Source organism: Apteryx mantelli, chromosome 5 (assembly GCF_036417845.1).
Source record: "Apteryx mantelli isolate bAptMan1 chromosome 5, bAptMan1.hap1, whole genome shotgun sequence".
In the NCBI taxonomy this organism is placed as follows: Eukaryota; Metazoa; Chordata; class Aves; order Apterygiformes; family Apterygidae; genus Apteryx; species Apteryx mantelli.
This window is the reverse complement of record NC_089982.1, coordinates 77,786,226-77,807,008: the sequence shown is the minus strand read 5'-3', so window position 1 is coordinate 77,807,008 and position 20,783 is coordinate 77,786,226. Positions and strand designations below refer to the sequence as shown.

The 20,783-nt window shown below is 37.6% G+C and overlaps 1 protein-coding gene across 1 annotated transcript in view; it reads right to left on the bottom strand.

Annotated features, from left to right (window-relative positions):
* Positions 1–20,783, bottom strand: part of ZFYVE28 (zinc finger FYVE-type containing 28) — a 164,129-nt gene that overhangs the window by 54,537 nt on the left and 88,809 nt on the right. The window contains exons 3-5 of the mRNA XM_067298298.1: positions 5,293–5,430; positions 2,167–2,369; positions 421–510 (exon numbers count right to left, since the gene is read on the bottom strand). Coding sequence (XP_067154399.1) covers positions 421–510; positions 2,167–2,369; positions 5,293–5,400 — 401 coding nt within the window. The 5' untranslated portion in view covers positions 5,401–5,430. The remainder of the gene's footprint in view (positions 1–420; positions 511–2,166; positions 2,370–5,292; positions 5,431–20,783) is intronic.

Here is a 20,783-nt window from a genome sequence, read left to right as displayed (position 1 = left end):
TTGGGCTTCAATCCTCTAAGATTTTAACAAGCCTCTAAGTTCTTTATGATAATCACGGGAGGTTCATAGATTACTTAAACCATCTCCACAGGTATTCTTGAATGAAATATCTTTAAGTCCTGCTGACTTAAACTGATTTAGTTCATTTTAATGATTAGTCTTCATTTACACAGCTATAATTACACATATCAGCAATATTACAGGATTATTAACTTTTATTTTTTTTTTTTTTTTAAAAGAAAGGCTTGTGCCTGGCAATAGTGCTGAACACTTTTTAACTTTGTATTTGGCTGCTTACTAGAAAAACAAAATACCTGATCTTTTCTGATGCCTTTTAAAGACTATAGATAAGGTATTTCTACAATAGGTCAGACAAAGTAAACACAGAAATGAAATCTATTAGTTATCTAAAATGCTTACCTCTCCACAGTTTCACAAAAAAGTACGATTACCTCTTGCTGTACATAATATTCTTTTGGAGACTTCACAGGTACCATGGCCGACACATAACTACAAAGATTATAAAGTCATTAATGTACTACTATTTTACTTCCTTTGCCAGTCAGATAAAAAACAAACCTAGGTCAAATTATCTTCGCAACATAACATTTCCTGATCCATTTTAAATTTATTTTGACAGCACTCACTACAAGAATTGTACAGTGTAAGAAATCTATAAGAACTGCAGATTAAGGCAATGGAATTTGGTAGTGATCTTATGATTACACACATTTAGCAATCATGTTTATGGCTTCATGTTGTATGGCACATGGAGGTAGGTCCTGACGTATCCTGACAGGTCTGCATTTCCTGGAGAAAAAAATCATCTAAAAACCACATTTTTTTGTATATTAGCAAAGTTGAAATCTGTCTCTACCGACAAGCCAAAAAGACTTAAAAGTTGGCCTCATTTCTATGTGGAATTACATGCAAAAGTACTAATGCACAAGGCAAGAATTATTGGTAGAAGTAACTGGTCTTCCACCACTGTTTTACTTAATCAGTCATTTGTGGACTACAGCTAACCTAGGAGGAAAAAAAAGTTGTTTCGCAAAACAACGGCAAGTAAAAATGCTGCATGTGCGCAGTCCTACAGCTGGCAGGGACAGGTGAGAAACTGCACTGGCGCTGTCAAGAACCAGCTCCCGATTGCCAGTGTCCATACAAAAAGCCACACTTGACAAAAAAAGAAAAGGTGTTTTTAATCAGTGTTTTTGATTAAAATGTTTTTCAATAACTGTAAAATTTGAATCAGAAAAAAACTCATTTGGGCAAAATAATACAAGAGACTACAAATACAGTAATGGGAGACAAGATGGTCTAAAGGTTTATTCCCAAGAAAATTTGAAACACTACCCCATTCTCAGAAAAACTCTTCTCCTGAAGGTAGGAATGGCTGCAGCACAGTAGTTCTGTAGATAATCCTGTCCAGTATCCTGACACGTCTGAGAGGTGCAGGAATTTGGCTTAAATTCCAAAGCTCAACACAATATTTGGTTGATATTACCTTTGACCCAACAAACAGGTAATTTTTCTAGCTCTCAAATTAGTTATTTTTGCTTTTGCTGTAAACCCCTATCCCATTTTTGAATCTCAAGTTTTTAAAAATCTCCTGATCTCAAGTTTTTAAAAAGCTCCTGATTTTAATTATGACTCGTGTAAAAGAATTTCCTTCATCAGATTTCAATTTCCCTTCTGAAATACACTGGGTGCATCCTTGCTTTTTCTCTAAGCACAAGAGAAAACAAAACCTCATTTGTTACTAAACATGCTTTTGTTTACATCTCTTATTTGTTGCCTTTTGGGGGGGGGGGCAGAAATAAAAAATTAGGGGAAGAGATTTATGGCTTGCTTTTGTGTCTTGGAAAACCTCCCTCAAATGCCAGATGCCAGTATGCAAATAGAAGATTACAGTTTACTTGAAGAGAGCAAATGCTGATTGCCAAAAAGCTATTTAATTTTCTTTTCTTTATTGCTACACTGGAAGGAAAAAAATGTAACAATAGAACAAATTACTGAAGAATTCAAATGGCATGATAAAAAAATTACATACTTTCTCTATTAAAACAAAATAGAACAAAACACCCAACCTCCAAGAAAACAACAAGCCAAAGAATAGCCGTACTAGCCATGCCAATATTCAGAATGAATTTTAGAATCTGTTACCTTAATTCAAATTCAGCAAAAAGAACATCAAAATGTTTAAGTGAATCTTTCATCTTTTCAGTGTAGAGGTTCAAATCCCTTAAGGCCTGGTCACGAATGATGTTTCGGACTTCCTCGAGGCTCCGGGTCAGATCCTTGGCCAATGGTCTCATAGCCATGCTCTCAATTTCACGATTCATAATAATTGAGCCTGCAGCCAAACACTATGAAAATACATTTTAAAAGAGAAAGTTTTAATTTTAATTTTTTTTTTAATCAAAAAGTGATTTGTACTTAAAAAAAAAAAAATCACAAGATGAGATATTTAATACTGGAGCGGGGAGTTGTTAGCCTCATATGTAGCTAATTACTACCCAAGTGAAAGCTATGAGACAGATATGTTGATAGTGATAGCTCTTCACATAAAAGGCTAGGGAGTAGCTCAGCCAGGGAGACAGGAGAAGAGGTGGGAGGTTCAAGTGCAAGAACCACAGAGTTGACAGAAGAACCTGCAAAAAGGTCTTCCCACATCAATTACGCAGACACAAGTAATCGTTGATATATATGCTGTGTGTGCAAGGCCTGCATGGACAAAAAGGGGAGGTGAAGCCAGCTAAAATATGATCAATTGACTATTTTGATTCAGGTAATAAACCCATTCCTTAAGAAAAGAACAGAAGTTCTGTGACTGCAGTGACGTTTGCAAAAAACGGTCACCCTGGCTTAGACGCAGGATCCAGCTAGGCCACTGTCCTGTCTCCCCCAGAACCCACAAGTATGTATTTCAGTAAAGAACATAAGCAAACAGGTCACAGACAGAGTGATCCTGCCCTCCCAGCTTCTGGAAGCGAGCTGTTTAGGGACTTCTTGCCCAAGGAGTTATACACTGACTCCTTCTGACCAGTTCACAAAGATATTAGAAGTATATTTTTACCTTAACACACTAATAAAACATTTTTTAAACCTCACTATTAAAAAGAAGCTATTTGTAATCTCTGCTGCGAGCTTTGTCCCCTGGAAGGGACATGCACATATTTGGAAGATAACACACACTGACATAAAACATACTGGCTGTATTTTATTAATGGGAATATTTTTATTAATCGAAAATGTACAAAGTTGTTTTATTCCTGAAGTTTTCATTATTTTTTTTTAATCCCCATTTGCACCTCTGTCCTTGCCTCCTTTACTCCAGCAGACCAAAGGCATTTCTCCAGCCCTGGATGGAGGACCTGCAAGCCTAGACCTTGCTCAACAGCCTGATTAAAGCTGCAAGAGAATTTTGTGTTCTTCTCTCTTATCAGCCCAAAGCAGTAAATTGCGGGAGAGTACGGACAAGGCAAGTCTTACTTGTTGATAGGTACTCTTAGTCTAAAGCTGACTCAGAGTAGTGCCAGAGATACATAAATGTGTATTAAAAACAGTCCATACAAGTCTTCCTCCCTACACTCCCTGCGTTTGCAGGGGGACAGTGAATACCCTGCTTTTGTCCAGCAGCGTGAGTCAGCAGAACTTCAGCCCTGCACAGATTATACTTTTTCTGCAACCAACAATTCTGCTCAGACTGGAGACAGCAAAAGTCTGATCTGGAATGATCGGGAGCATTAATTCACGTCACAAACTGAAAAAAGGGAGGATTTTTTTTTCTCCTAGAATATCCTGGCTGTCTCAATCACTACTCAAGCTTTTTCCAATATGCATTCAAAGAGACATTTCTTTTTTGATTAGGTTTGTTGCCTTTTTTTTGTCGCTGTAATCCTGGTTTGTTAGTCCCTTAAAGTAGGAAAGGATAACAGGATTCACATGGACTCATTAGGAATGGTTGCAAAAACAACAGTCCCATCATGTCCTCCCTAACTACCAAGCACAGGCTATGAAGTCAACACATCAGACTCCCTCCACATTTTAAAACAGAGCATGGTGTCAGCTGGATGAAAGTAGCTGAGGGTCAGATGGTAATGAGAAGAAAAAAAAAAGATGCTGTTCTTGCTGAACATAGGATTACAAAGGATTGATATATCAAGTTCATTTTGTAAGTTGTACCCAGGACTTCTCTGAATCTGAGAAGCTTACAATTAACAAATCTGACAGAAATTTTCCAAAACAGATCACATGGAGTGTTCTATTGGACTGAACAAGACAGGAACTATTGACAGAAAGCATGCACTTTAAAAAGGGAGGAGGAATGGGTGCAGAGAAGACTGCATGATAACAGGAGCTGAGGGATTGCTTCAAATACAAAAATACAAAAGATGCAAAGCTGAAATCAAACAGCACAAAGTGCTGCTGCACAGGGGATGTCCAGATCCCCTCCACCTTAGAAACGCATGGTGCTGAAAGTCATCTTCAGGCCAGCAGATCTGAAGACATTGGATTTACTATTAGGGATGCCACAATGATTTTTTTTTTTTTTAGCCAACAGACATCAGCACTAATGGACCTGTACCTTATCTGTCAAACCCGTTTTGGATTATTCAGTCTTCCCTTGGTTAAAATAATTAAAGCTTACTCACTATCAAATCCCCTGTTTCTACAGGTTGCTGTGGAAGCATGACTTTGAGAGAAATGAGGTAAGAGAAGGAAAGCAGACTTCAGTGTTTCGCACAGAACCCATTTTATTTTCAGCATATATGTGAAACAAGTGAATTAAGTGCAACAAATGTCAGCTGAACAAAGTTATATATGTTTAACAAGAGTTACAGAGTAACATAGCCACTAAAATAAAATGACAACACGTACTTATATTTGTTGGAGATAGACTTTTCTCCTCAGAAAGATCTCCCTTATATATATGTGTGTGTGTGTGTGTATAATGTATATAATGTATATATATATTTATATATACACACACACACACACACACATGTATTTAAGACTGTCACAGCATGAGAAGTGAGATGGCCCATCCAGATGAAAACAACCAAGAAGATAAATCAGATACCAAACCATAAAACAAGCCTAATCAATACAGAATCCTCTTTTACTGCACATCAACAGCAAGTTAATTCTCAAAGATGTGTTTACATTCTTCTGTAATTATATGCATTCTTCTCAGAAAAATCTCATGATCGGCTTTAATTCCAGTTGTAAGCCTTATGCCACAAAAGAATGGCCCTTAACCCTAAGCAACAGAAATGAGAGACTTACCTCTGCTCCAAACCAAAGCTGTCCCGCAAGGTTGTCATGGCGTATTTCCTCTGGAAACTTAACACAAAAGTCTCGGTTGGCCCGTTCATGCGGAATGCATTCATCCATGATTTGATTTATGATGTTCAAAACATTATCCTGAAGCAAAAAGTAGAAGGATAGCATATATACAAATATACCATAGACCAGGGTGACTGTTCCCAAAGAATCTCACAAATTCTTTTCTAAACAACTAAATAGATAACTTAGAAAATATAGTATTCAACTCTTAAGGTCATTATATACACACAGAACACCCTGGTGAAAAAAGGAGACTTATGTGGAGGAAAGGGTAGCAAACTTCAGTTTTTCTAGTTTTCCTGCAGAGTGTTTCTCAGATTCACTCCACCTAACTTTGAAGATTTAAGTGAGGTCTTTGATAGATGAGGATACATAGTTTAAAGAGGTTATTGCCCCAAATATCTATCTATAAGATACCATTAAATAATCTAGAAGTAAATTAGATTTCTCATATTTCCTCTCACCAGCCGCAATGAAATTCATTCTTCCTAGAAAGAATGCCCTGCAGAGTGCCCTGGAGGCATTAGAAATTAAGCTACATTGGGACTGCCAGGGTTGAATAGACTTAAATTCATTCTGGAAAGCTGAAGTAGGTGTTTTCAACTCTTGAGTGTCCGGTGTGCAAGAGCTGGCACACCTGCCTGCCATCTCCCCCCACCATGACTATCCGAGAGGATAAGGGGACAAGTCAGAGAGCTCTTAACAACTGCTCTAATCTATGCTTGGACTAGGACAAAGATGAAAGACCTATAACCAGTTTCCTGAAGTGCAGTAATAATCTGTATTCATTTATTTGAAAAGATAATTTTCAAACACCCCTGCTGGGTATTGCATGGAATTTGATTAACATAATAAAGATAGATTCAGAGCATGAAAAAGGCTGAGTGCTTCCATTAAAGATATTTTGTTTCTGTCTCAGGCTTTTTCCACTATTTACAGAATTCACATTCTATTTAGAATATTTTTCAAACAAATAGAAACAAATCTGTCACACAACTGTTTAACAGGCAGAACTGCTTTAAGTCTACAATTTTCTGTTTTATTTTTCTTTGTACTTAAAAATTAACAGAAAATAGGATATTTAAAGGAAAGCACTTCTTTTGTCTGCTCCCCACCGAGACAAACAAAATCTAGTCTAGGTCGAAAAAACAGATTCATGTTTTCTGAAATTTCAGTGCAAACTGCTGTAATTGCAGTTGCCACAAAATAATAACATCAATTGGCAATATTTATTACACATTAGTATACGGAATTTCCTCTATTGTTATAAGTATTAAAACATATTTTTACATAAACTTAGCTTTTTTCATTTTTAACAAGGCTGTAAATAAATTTAAATTTATTTATCAAATTATTTATTAAATTGAAATAAATTTAAAGCACATTGGCATGCACTAATATTCAGCTGTCTTTTCTAGAAAGAAGATCTGAAAACCAGATACTCTATAGCACCTTTGCGGCATCACAACACACAACACGGGCAGCAGTTATGAGAAGAGAGGAGAACACTCAGCTAAATGCACAGAACTGCGCGCTGTGCTGCTGGGAATGGCGCTCCTCCTTCAAACACGGCCTCCGAGATTAGCTCCTGAGCATAGGACGTGATTCAGCAACAAACCCTGCAACGGACGGCGTGAAGGACCGGCAAAGTACAGCGTGCAGGTGTGAAAGAGGGAGGAGCAGGACCTGCACGTCCCATTGCAGAGGAGCTGCATCCCGAAGAGTCACCCCTCAGGCTGAAGCTGTTCTCTGTGTAACACATTTTGGTCTGGAGATGCATTCCCTAGTTCAAACCCCAGCACTAGAGCAGTGCCAGGACGAGTGGACCTCTTGGACCCCAAGGAACTCAAAGACATGCTCACCCCTCTTCAGTAAACTCCTCATGAACTACTGCCCGAAGAACAAGCAAGACTGACACCACCTTCCTCTACCAACATTAAGTGGAGCTGGTCAGTGGATTAGGTGCAAAATCATATATAGTTTTAGGGAAACAGAAAACATGGAGTAATAACAAGTTTTCTATTCTTCCTCCTCTCTCTTCCTTTTGCCCAGTTTCACATGTCACAAAATGTTTATAAAACAATTAATAAAAATCCTAGTTTCTAATTACTGGTATTGAGTATGCTTCTCACATCACTATTTAGTCTAGATCTAGCTGGAGAACTAAAATAGTTTGAAAGTAGGTCCCATAAGGAAATCAAACCCTAAACCACTTAGTCCCCCATTCAAAGTAACAGAGCAAAGAATGAAACTGAGGATTGTAACATTTAAATTGTAGTAAGTTATAAGTCAAGCAAGATAGATTTTAAATCAGTTCACTACTGATCTATTTTGAGACCAGGTGCTTTGCCTGAAGCTCCCACATTATCACCAGAGCAATATGGATTGGCATATTAGGCTGAAAAAGCCAGATTCTTGGTATCAGGGAATTAATATGAGCTTGCAAAGATCTTTTATCCTTGGAAAGATGCAGTGGTAAAAGTAATTCTACCAGTCAAATTTTACAAAAGCTGCAGGCAATATAGCAGGCTATTAAAGACGGGAACTTAGAGAAGAATTACAGTATTTTGACTTTGATTATATAAGAGTTAAAATAATCCAATTCCATTCTAGTTTAGAACATGATATCCCAATTTATTTTACTTCCTAGCAAACTTGAGTATGGAAAAACACAATTTTCAATTCTCTTTCCCTCCCCCCCTTTCTTTTCTTTTTTTTTTTTTTTTTTAAGAATGCCACACCACATAGGACAAGACCTGTACTGAAAAGTATTTCCCCAAACCAGAATTTCACTTAATCTGGTATTTTTCCAATACAATCTCATTTTATAGCAATTGTAAGACAAATTGAGTTCCCAGTTTATAATCATCCACCTACTTACTCAAAATTTGTGATATGTCTGTGAAAGTTTCATGCAAACTTAAAGAGATGGGACTCATACCTGGCTAAGTAACCGCTCTGTGCTTTTGTTCTGTTTTTATCATCACTATACTTGTGAAAAAAGAGCTCAGATTCTGTCTAAATCATTTCAGGAGCTAACTAAGCATAATGAAATTCTGTACATTAATGAATTTATCTCAAATCAAAAATTGTAACTCCATTAAATAGGGTCAATTTTTGTCAAATTTTCAAAATCTGTCAAATAGTGTAAATTTTTCAGTACATTATTCATTATATAAATGGCATTCAATTCTTTTCCCATTTTCTTCAGGTATTCCAATAATCTGCACATGTTTCTGCTCTAAAACACCTAAGATCTCTGAACGCATCTCCATCTATCCTACATATTGAAAGAATTCTATGAGGTGGATTATTTTTGCTATTTCAAGTTTTGCAATTTCCCAAATTCTCTGATTCTGTACAGGGTTTATTTTAAACCTTCTGTAGATTAAAAAAAACAATTCTCCATCATATTCCTACCTTCTTCCAAGTTCTTATGTCACCCAAAGCAGAATAACCTAAATAGGAAATTTGGAATACTTGCTCCCATGATGATTTCAAATCTCAGCTACTTTGAAACTGGAAGAATGCCAACCAATTTAGACTATCCAATGTATTGTAAGCAAATTAGTCTTTTCTTTCAAGGAGCTTCAAGAAGCATTCAATTTAGTTAATTACAGTATTCTGCTTTGTAAGCTAAGAATGAATGGGTTCAGATACATGGTAGTGGTGAGGTTTTGCTCTAATTTAAGCAACAGAAATCAATTAGTTGGAATTGAAGTAGTAAATCTTTCACTTGATCCATCTTTTTACACAAAAGCCTCCAGATTTTAATGCATCCTTTGGTGGTTTTATCTGTTATCTTTTGGTTCATTTGCGTACTGGGATGGGAACAGTTCTGTTTCAGTTGATCTAGTAGCTTTCTACCAGCACAACGGACCAAAGTTGCAGAGGTTCTGGTTTGGGATTTACTCCAAGTTACTCATGTCCTGGAAAACAGAACTTGGTGTTTCACATAATGGAGAATGTTTGTTTATATTTTATTTTGATAGAAAATAAAATGAGCGATAGTGAGACAGTGAATATAGTGAACCGCAACAGACGACAAAATGTTGGTTTATTTTTGACCAAACAGTATTTGGTCATGTATTCAATAATCAAAGCATAAAGCTAACAGCAACTGCTGCATTTGCCTTTTAAATAGTTATAAAAAGAAAAGCCAATAATTTCATCCTATTTATACTCTACAAAATATGTTTATATCAACAAAAGGCAGACTTATCTGCCTTTCCACATATATCCTTCATAAAAATCTACACTGCTCTCTCATGTTATTATTAAATGCCCTTCTTGCCCTTCTTTAATAACCTTCTTGAGGTGTATTAAATCCTTTGCAGGATTATTTCCTCTGTTAAGCAGGTAACATCAATTTAATATAAATTATTCTGAATTATCAGTAGTACCTACCTATGATAACATGGTCTCTATTACCATGAATTCACAGAAGATATTTTAGTCTCTTTGCTGAAATGTCTCTCTCAAATTTTCTCTTTGTCTATCTGGCTTGATGTTAAGTAGCAGACTCCCTTCAGCAGCTCCCTGGCACATCCAGGACACACAGAAGTAATTGGTAAGCACAAATTAACACTGAACATAAAGGAAAGATTCCCTTCTGATCAAAGCACCCCCGTTCACACGGTCCTCCTCGAAGGCCATGCTCTCAGTCTCTCTTTTTTGCCTGACCAGCTTTTTGACTGTTTCCCACTGCCAGCTTCTAGATGCTCTGCTTTCTGAAAGTAACGTAGATTTTTATGTAGTTTGACTGTTTTGGACAGTAGCTCATAGTTTAACCAAGCTCACTGTAAAGTGCTTCTAACATTTCTCAGGAATGAAAGGCAGCTTGAGTCTCCAGCAACTTCAAACCCTAGTCCCAGGAACACTGACTGCTGCAGTTGGTGGTGAACTGCACCATCAAGGCCTCTCTTCTTGAACAGTGTTGCTAGTATACCCTTAGAAGAGCACTGTGCACTCCAGAAATCACAGGTTTGTAGTCTTCTGCATATATTCAGAATTTATTACACATACACTGAATACTTAAATCTCCCCAAGTGGATTGAATGTTACATGTGAAGTACACCAATGCTGTGCTAATCCAGCATGCATTCTTCCTGCGGATTACATTTCAGGTTTAATTAAATCTATTCTCAACCTTTCTCTCTAACACATAGACCTAACCACAGGATTCATTTCGCTCTTTCCCTACTACCCACCCAAATATAGCTCTCAGTGAATTAAAAAAGGAAACGCCATTGACAGTAGGGCTGTTTGTAACACCAACTTGAGAGACTACATTAAGTACTGTCATGCTCTAGGGGATCAGCATCTCTCTATAGGAAAGAACATTTTTGGATATCTCAAACCCCTGGTGTTCCTGATGCTATCATAAGAAAAAATTCTGTCTTACACTTCAAAAAGGCATCAGCTAATATTAGACAGGGCTGACCTTATTGAAATGAAGTATACTAGGACTTTACTGAAACACTGGGTTCACAATACAGAGCTTTTCGGTCATGTCTTCTTTATCACTAACAGATAACTTAAAAACTCTGTCCACAATGAATTCAGTTATTATTTGACAAATACCCTGGATATAGACATGCTCTTACAGCAGTTTATGCCTACTTAAACCTTTTCCATAAATCCTATGAAGTGTTTATCTTGTATTAAAAGACATCTGAAAACACTCCAAGAAGCAATCTTGTACCTTAACATCCCCTTTTACATAGTTTCATAGCAACAGATGAGTAAGAGATATTCATTGTGAACGTGGATATCTCCTACAACAAACATAAAATGGGCTTTCTCTTCTACCACCCATCAGGCAGCCACCATCCCGCTGTGGTAAAGTGATCTCAAAACTGTCCTGAAATGCACGGAAAGACTTTCCAAACACAAAAATCCCAGACTGGCATGGAGCTCGCACAGCCTTCTTCATATCACTACTGCACTCCTGTGCAGCTGAGGCCAACATTAGAACCGAGGCAACGTCATCGTGACTTACAACCACCTCGACTTTCCCTTCCCCTAGTGCATGGAGTGAAAGCATCCTGCATACCCAATGTAGTCAGTATTGAACTGGAATTGGGCCAGATTTTCTCCCTATGGTTTTTCTCTGCTACAGATTAATTCCCTGACCTGCAGTGCACAGCATTTTCAATCCACTCTGCCCACAGACTTAGATAATAAGCAGTTCCTCTGAATGACCTGTTTGATCCCTATGAGCAAGTGGAAACAAATGAAAACGCTTGTTAACATGGAAAACTTCAATTTCAGACAACTTCAGTAGACACTACTGTGATCTCTAAAATATTAATTATTCCCTACGTAAGATCAAATATGAATCCCAAGTGAAGAAAAGAAAGACCATTCTTGGTTTATTGAGTTGTACTGATGGATCTCCTTATAGCCAAGCGTTCTAACATAACCTTCATGTTAATCATTTGGCAGTGCAAAATACTGCAAGTACATACTTCACAGCAATGATGAAGAAAAACAGGTAAGCAGACAAGATTAAAAAGGGACATACCTAATTATTTTATTTATTAATGGAAAAAGTTTTATTACCGCACATTTGTTTCCTACCTATTTCATTCCATTGATCACTTAATTTCTGGGGAAAAAGGTTAAGTTTAAAAACTAATCTTAGCCTACTTTGGTTACCGAGTCCAATAGGAAAAAAAGCTTTACTGATACTTACAGGGTATTTAGTGTATTTTCCACAATTAGACCTAAAGTTCTTTTTTTCATTCACAGTGCTTTGAAGTACAGTAAAAACCATCATACGAAAGGGTTGAGAAGTCCACATATTTTTAAATGCTACATGCTCTCGTTCAGTCCTGTATCTATACAGCAAGCAGTTGCCTTACATCAACTCTTTGTGGATGTTATGAGGCACCGTTAAGACACCTGTTGATGCAGTGCAACTCATAAGTAATCATTACTAGGCGCGATGAAACGACAAATATTGTAATTAATTATAAGACAACTGAACTGGAGAAAAAAGTCCACTTCAAGGGAAAAAAACGTAAAAGCTCTATGATCACAGATAAATAGTATAGCATAAGCGTGCATTGTCTGGAACTCAAGGCTAGCCTTGACATTACCGCTTTAATGAAGCAAAAACGCTTTTCTTCTCAGTTTCACTTCCCTTCTTCCCAAAAGTGGAGCTGTTCCCACTTAAACTAAATAGGGTGAGAATGTATAAAAGAAAGGAGAGAAGAATTTTCTTTGAACAAGACTTGGCTCAGTCTTCCATCAACTGCACAATCTTTCCAGCATGAATTTCTGGCTTTCCTATCTCTGTATCAAGTCATCTAGACTTCATGGGAATTTCTCTATAGCCCAACAGTTCTGGAAATTTTTTTAAAAAGCCTCACAAATACACACAATTTAGAATACTAGAATCATTCCCTCCTCATCACAGATCAATAAATAATGTTCAAGTGTTCCAATAGTACTGAATGGGCTAGAAGGATTCTGCTTCTGATTCCTATTTCTTCCCTCTCCTAGCAAAAAACTTCTGTCCACTACGGTTTCTAACCTTTAGGAACACTAAGGCAAAGAATTTTGCTTTCTTTAAGTCAATTTTTACTTTATTTCTCAATAATTACCCTGCTGTCTCCTTCACTGACCTCCCTAACATAACTAATACAATATCTCAAGGGCTGCAAATTAAGCAGACTAGAAAGACTTGGCCATTACCTTAGCTCAAAAAAATACTCCTGGCTCAGAATCCACAGTTTAACCTTTGCAACATTTAACAAAATAATATAAGGAACAGATTCTTGCCAACTTTTAGTCAATCATTAGTTTTCAGAATCCAGCAGGGAGTTTCGTTCGGCTTTAGTCTAACTTGTCATCTCTAATGAGATCCATTTCTGCCTAATTCTGCCTGAAAATGTTCTTGGATGGACAGATGCAATCAAACCTGGAAACGTCACACCTCTGAACTGCCTCTTTGTTCCCAGTGATTATGGTGCATGCTCCCAGTTTGCCCTTGTCAAGAATGGTAATGGATACAATTAGTACATCTTAAATAAGCCACTGCCAATCCACAATGACAACATCATTGTGCTATGAGTTATTTCACAGCTCTTCACATGTACGTTCTTCGCCAAGGGATGCTCATTAATGCCGATTTTCTTTTTAAACATTGCTTTCTCTTCACCGCTGATACAATACAGATAAAGCAGAGAATAAAAGGGCATATTTTTTTCTAAAGGTTCCTTATTCTCATACCACTTAAACTTAGCAAATAATAGGAGACACCTTCAGATAAGTTTCTTTTACACCTGAAGCAGAAAGTCACTTTTCATCAAGGACTGGCAGAAAACAGTCTAAGGCCATTTCAGAATATAAGCTGTTAGGCAGCAATGCCAGCTTGCAAAGTCACCCGTGCGGCTCACCGCCTTTGAGGCTTCTGCCCCTATCCCCAGGCTGTAATCGACTGTCCCACCAGCACCACCAGCTCACTTGTGCAGTGCCCCACAGCGACCTGGCTCCATTCACTGCAGGGTTCACCGCGTGCCTCTGCAAACACTCACGCCAGTACCGCCGAGGATGCCGTTTCACTGACTCAAGCTGACCGCAGCTCATTTCATCCGGCTATGGAGAGGGATCGCTGTGCCCAGCCCTCTCTCTCTGCTCCTGTCTGTGGATACTCACCCCGCTGTACGCCAGCGCTTTCATGCCATCATGCATCCACACGCTACATCGAACCAACTTGCCCATTGGCCTGGGAAAGCAACCCTACCAACGGCCCGTTTTCAGCCCGATTTGCAGGCCGACGAGTCACTGCCGGAACACAACTGGGGTGCAGGAAGCCAGCCCGGCGCTGGGAGGAAGGACAAGGCCGCCTCATCATGGCAGCACCCTCTCAGGTTGGCTTCAGCTAACGCAAGCTGTACTTTGAGAACAAGAAACGGGAAAGTGGGAACAGAAATCCTTTCAGCTGACACTGGCAATGCACCACACAATTACAGCCTAAGGAACTACAGGGTAGAACACACAAATACACATTCCAGGAGATTTTTTAAAATTGAAGTTTATTTTATCTTATTTGCTGATACTCAACAAAAAAATCCAGGCAAGAAAGCTAAAAGAGATTTCCACAGACTAAAAAGTTTATAACATTTCTAACAACTGCCCAAGAGCTTGCTTGAATCTAAGAGTGGACAATGCACATGCAGAGCTGCTAAAGTTATCGGAGGACTCTGTCCAAACTCACCAAATTTTACATAAAATATTTCCTTCTGAAATCATTCTGTGCATTTCCCTTAATATAGCTGTAAAATCTGGGAATGCTAATCCATGGAAGGTTTAAGAGACTGTAGCTGCTAGGAGAGAAGGAATACACTTCTCATTAAAAAATAATGAAAAATCTGATTTCACTGAATACAAAGTTAATTGAGGGAGGCATATTGAAGTTCTGCAGCTGTAGCAAAAACACAAAGACAGACTAATATGGCATTACTTCAACAATAAACTGTAGAGTTACATCCAACAACAGCTCAACTCAAAACCGCAGGTCCCAAAACTTTGGAAACATCTGTCCTAAACCAGAGTTTTCAGGCTTAGGGTTATTCCTGCTATGAGTATACTAGAAATGGCTGATTAAAAGGTTTCCTCCTAAAAGACACCTACATAAAGAGATTGCTGCCTTCCTTGTCAAGGAATGCGCTCCAAGTCCTATTTTCTCAATGATAAAATACCAAGAGCTTTTAAACTCTCATCTGCACTGCAGGATAAGTCATACAACAACAAACGTGTCAGTTGGATCTATTGACGTACCTCTTCTCATTCCTGTTATGGGGTTCAATTATTTTGCACTCAAATTTGCAAAATCCCCATGGAAGACAATGGGTAAAATACTATTAAGCAGGTTTGAAATTGAGGCCCATAGGGCTGTAGGAATATGTGAAAACAGTATTTTTACTTCCGGTTATAATGCAAATCAAAAGCAGTCAGGATTTTGCAAGCCCGTTAAAATTCATCCCTGTTTACTTATAAAGAAATATATCTGATTTACCAAGAAAGAAAAAGAAAAAAGACTTTCTGACAGTATAGAACAATTGTAAGGCAAATATTACAAGAGCCGGTGTAAATAAGAGAGTTTATTTTAATGCATCACTTAGTTGCACCAATCAATTCAAAAAGTTAGCTTTGCAGCATGAAGGGGATCACCTCAGCTTCTATGTGAACGACTACAACTGTTGATTTTGAGCACTACAGAAGTGGGACAGCAATGATTTTGGCAGGAGTTACAGGTATCTTGGGAAACTTGAGAAATCATGGAATACAAGTATCTCTTGCTTGGTATTTACTTAAGTAAATATCATCCATAGAAACTCTGAGAAGTGAAAATGTATTCTGAGGGGAAAAATCAGAAATTTATATTAGGTACATCACACCGTGGCATCATGGGTACTATGTTTTTTTAAATTAAAAGGCATTTTTCCTGACTTATGGAACAAGCTACTGTGGCAGTTTCAAATATGGAAAAAGTTAGCTTTTATTTACTTTGAAGTGGGAGGAACCTTGTACTTTGGGTAATACTGCTGCTGTTCATCTCAATACTTCATACTGTAGGCTATAACTACCTTAAATACTCCATTTTTCATTAGTTCAGACTATGCCTTGTCTCCAGTTCATGTCTGACATTTCTCACAGACTATTAGCTTAAATAGGATACTGAAACAAATTATGTCATCAGGAAAGGCTTTTAAATCATAATGATATCCATAACTACTACTACTACTTTTTTTTTTTTTTTAATAGCAGGCTTGTAAGTGTTCAGACTTAGGAACACTACTTTTAAAGAAAACACTATTTTGTATGTAAAAACTGAAAAACCAGCAGGCAAGAGAGCAGACGGGGTAAGTGACACAGTGAGCGTTCTTAACCAAAACTGCACACATGCTGCATAATTTACTTCACACAAATATTTATTTCTCAAAGTGTTTAAAATGGGAAGTTTCCATGTGTGTACATGGTGCAAAAGAGTACAACAGCAAAGTCTACCATCTATTCTCTCATTAGGTTCACTTTTACTCTGCACCTGCTCTCTGATACCAATAAACCTAATTATCACAAGCTGTTTTCATATCAACCATGTCAAACTTCCAAAGGAATCTTAACTTGCTAGTAAATGTAGTTATTTTATTTTTAGTTTTTGAAAGAAAGTAAAAATGACTATCCTATATTCTGTATTTTTCTGTCAATCTTTTTAGAACATTGTGCAGTAATGAGCTAAGATGAATTCTTTCCAAAGCATAACTTTGAGGTAGAAAACACATTCACTGCATTTATTTATTGTAAAAGGAACTTAGAGTTAGGACTCAATGATTTAATCTTCTCCCTCTCTCAGTCTAATGATAAAGTTACAATGACTGATCAAGTTACCCTAATGGGTAACAGCTTATTTATTTCATTCGGTTTTGGTTTTCCCCTTAATTTTGATTGCAAGTAGTGAAACCAGTAGTTTATTGTTAAATTATATCAGGCTACTTTTTCACTACCAGTAACAGCAGCATATCAGCAGCCTGCAATTGGCCTATTCTGTCTACAAACTCCAAAAACATTTTGTAACCTCTCCTTCTTACACGTAGAAGTCCTTGTAGTGCACAAAGCACAAGGTATCTCGACGAAAGATCCTTTAGGTTAATGAAACTTACTTACAACAACCCAAAGCACACGAGAAAACAATCTTCCACAATATTCCACAAAACATCGTGCATAATATTTGAAATACTATTACAGTGTTAAAGTATGGGTGGTATATCCCTTGAAAACATATAAAGGAGTTCATGTTTCATGAATTATTTCATATTAAAAAATCCAGCCTTTAACTTTCAAATATGTTAAGATCATAATGAAAAATAAACTCTGCTGCTAAGACTGCCTTTAAAGAATTTATTTGCCCTCTTGTCTTTCTTCTCTTACTTCCCCAGTATTAAGAAAAATAAAATAAATGAACACTTTTTTCCTACATGATTAAGTGAAAAAGCTAAGAGAATAAACTTAATCTCCAAGTAAGGAAATATTACGAAATAAATAATTTGCATATATTGTTAATCTTGTTAGCATGGCAGTTGCACATACATATGGAGGAAAGAAGGCAAGCCGCAGCATACTGAAGTCATGAGTCAGTATAAACAACTCAGTGGCTGATATCCCAATTTACCGTCCTTTGCAAGAGTAAAAATGAATACAAAAAAAAAAAAAGAAAGAAAGAAAAAGGAAATATATCAGAGCTGACAACGATCCTCTGATGACACTGAGGAAGGCGGAAGAACTATAAAGCCTCTGACAGTCAGACATGTCACATTACATTAATTCCTACAGAAGTGGATCTGGTATAATGCTGTACTTCATAAATGCTGAGAAAAGTCAGTTTTAAAATGATCTTGCTCCCCTGTCCTGATTTAGCCTTCAAATACACTGGTCATTACTGGTGTACATCTCAGATGTATCATGTCAATGTTCAGTGAAGACACCAACATGTTCATTTTTCATAACATAAAAAGGTATGATCTCTAAGATGGCTATTAATGCATTAAGAAATGAAACATGATCTTATCTTTTTAAATAAAATGTAGAGTGACTCCATAACCTCAAAAAATAGGAACATTCTCTACATTTCTGGCTTGACCTGTTAAAGATGGGTTCTCTCTTTCACAAAGAGAAGAAAAGGCTATATTTTTAATTTGGGCAAAACTTGTGATACCTTGATCACAAAAACTACTTTTACCTGGCTTTCTAATTGTAGTACATCTAAAGTATTACCATTATTCTCATGCTACCTCCTCATGTTTCAAACACTTATCTACCTCATCTTCCACCAAAGCCAGATTATTTTTTTCCTGTGAGTTTGCATACGATGAACACGGTCAGTGTGAGCAGATGGCACGTTACTACCTACCCTCACAACTCCTTTCAGTAACAACCTAGATCTTCCCCAAAATACACTACTGAATGCAATCATGTTCCTTTTATCACTGATAAAAAATTAACTACATTTTATAGGCAAAGGCAAGTTTCCTGTTTTGTTATTTACTAACTTGTCAATATAGGTTCAGTGTCACCCTGGTGCAATACTGATTGCCACTTGTGTTGCCATTCTCCACCACAGTAATTTATAAAAATCATACTGTCTATGGAGATCCTTTCCATTTTGCAGTACAGAGAAATGCACATCCCCCCTGTGACTGAATTCACTCCCATTCAGCGACAGCTCTCCTCAGCTCTGAGGAAAACTCTACTGGGCATTTTGGAAATTCTGCAATCGTTTGGGCGTTGTTGGATTTTTAAAAGCAAAAAAAAAGGAAGCTAGAAACCTACACACTCGCCCACGGACAAGGTGCAAGCTGAGGTGAAAGGCAGTGAGACTGGTCTCCCCGTAACAAGTGGAACTGGATAACTATTTCCTAAAGCGACTCACCATCAAACATCAGCACTGCTTCCCCGAAACACTAAAAAGTGACGGACGAGAGGGCATTCCCTACTTGGAGACTTGCCTTGCCTACTCATCTCCAGCTTCAGAAAGCAAATACTGTGTTATTACACTTTCTGCCTATTTTAAAAAATTATTTCCATGATGGAGGCTATAATTCTTTTTTATTTTTTAAATGAAAATTTAGATTTAGCACACTGCTCTGTGACAAGGGAGATTACACACAGGCTCGCAGCAGCACTTTACCCTGTATCTTATTACTCAGTGTTTCCAGCAGCCCATTTTTACCCTCTTTCCACACTAGGCACTAAGCTCTTCCAGCCTGTAGACTGGAGCCACTATAACACATGTGCTCCTTTACAGTAACAGCAAAGCTTTGTTTTCATTGACACTTGAATCTCAGCTTATCTTGTACTGTTGCTCTCAGTTGGTAAAGTGAGCTGGAAGAAACACGGAGGTACGTATGACTGGTTGAAAGGGAGCACTTTTGATACATCCTCGCCCTGTATTTTATCTGCTACAGAAATTCTTGAGACAGACATTATAAAAAACAACACTGAAATATGCTTGAACTTTCTCTAAGGGCCCCAATTCCTTGGCAGTATCAAATTATGCTGCGATAGACAACGAGATCCCAGTTCTCAGGCGCCCGCTTTGCACCCGCTCCATGGAGGACCAAGCTAGGTATGAAGCACGCACACTAAAGGCTCGTTTGAAGCCTCGTCTTACAGCAACCTGGAAACGCTGCTAGCTGGCTTGAAAATGATGTATTGTCATTTGCAGTAATTCAAGAGGTTCCCAAGCAGTCCGAGCAGCTGAGTAGCAGGAAGAGAGCGAAGGGCCAGCACTGCAGGTTAGCAGCTGGCCCAGTGCCAATCAGTCCTACAAGTGAGCCAGGAAACGGGAGGTTTCACAAGAACTATCCACTTCCCATCTTACCGTTCAGCAACACAGCGCGAGGGTAACGCATCCAAGCAAGTGCGTGGTTTGCTTCAGGCCAATGTCCTGACAGGGACAAATTCCTTCCTAGTATATCGTTATGGATCAAATTACGCATAGCTGAGACACTAGCTGCAGTTCAAGGAATAACTTGGATAAAACCATGCTGGGAACTGACTCGTGCTATTCTGAGGCCTTGCAGCTTTATGCAGACAAACAATTCTCAGCATATGGAGACAGCAAGCAAGTGCTACGAGCCTGAAAACACCACCACAGTGTAAAGCACTAATACATAGGTTCAGCGTTGACCTATCAAGTTCTAATAAAATAGCTGGACTAGCAACAAAGGTGCTTTTACTCTTCACTGTCATCACACTTAATCCATTAAGTTCTGTAATATGTAAAATTGAACCTAATTCCATTTAAATGACTGAGAAATTCTTTTAAGTCAGCTTATCAACTAACATAACAAGATAGCAATCAATGTGAAAATAATAATGATCAAGGAATTATGAAAAATGTTGGAATGATTAATTTAAAATGTACATTAAGCACTATTACTTATGAAATTCAATACCAAAATTAGCCCTCTCATGTCAGGAACTTTCTGAAATTGAGGGGTAGGGACAACATAAGAAAGAATACCTTGCCCTAACCCCCATATAGAAATAGGTCAAGGAATCATTTGTGTTGCAAATGAACTAAAATTACATATTCCTCAAAATTCACAGTTGCAAATACGTTTAGAATAACTTGCGTTCCCCCTATTACCATCAATCAAGTTCAATAAACTGAAGTATGACATTCTAGCTAGTGTTCTTTTTCATTTAACAAAATATATCTGCTTTCCATCATTCCTCTCTGCTTACTTAAGTTATCATTAAGTTTAACAAGAAGTAGTACCAGAAGTACGTTTTATTTTGTTAGACAGGTATTATAAATACAATAAATGCAAGATACTATACTAATACATGTGTTACATTCTAATAATATTCTGCTGTTGAATGCAAATGCAGAATGTCATTTTTACAGTAAGGTACCA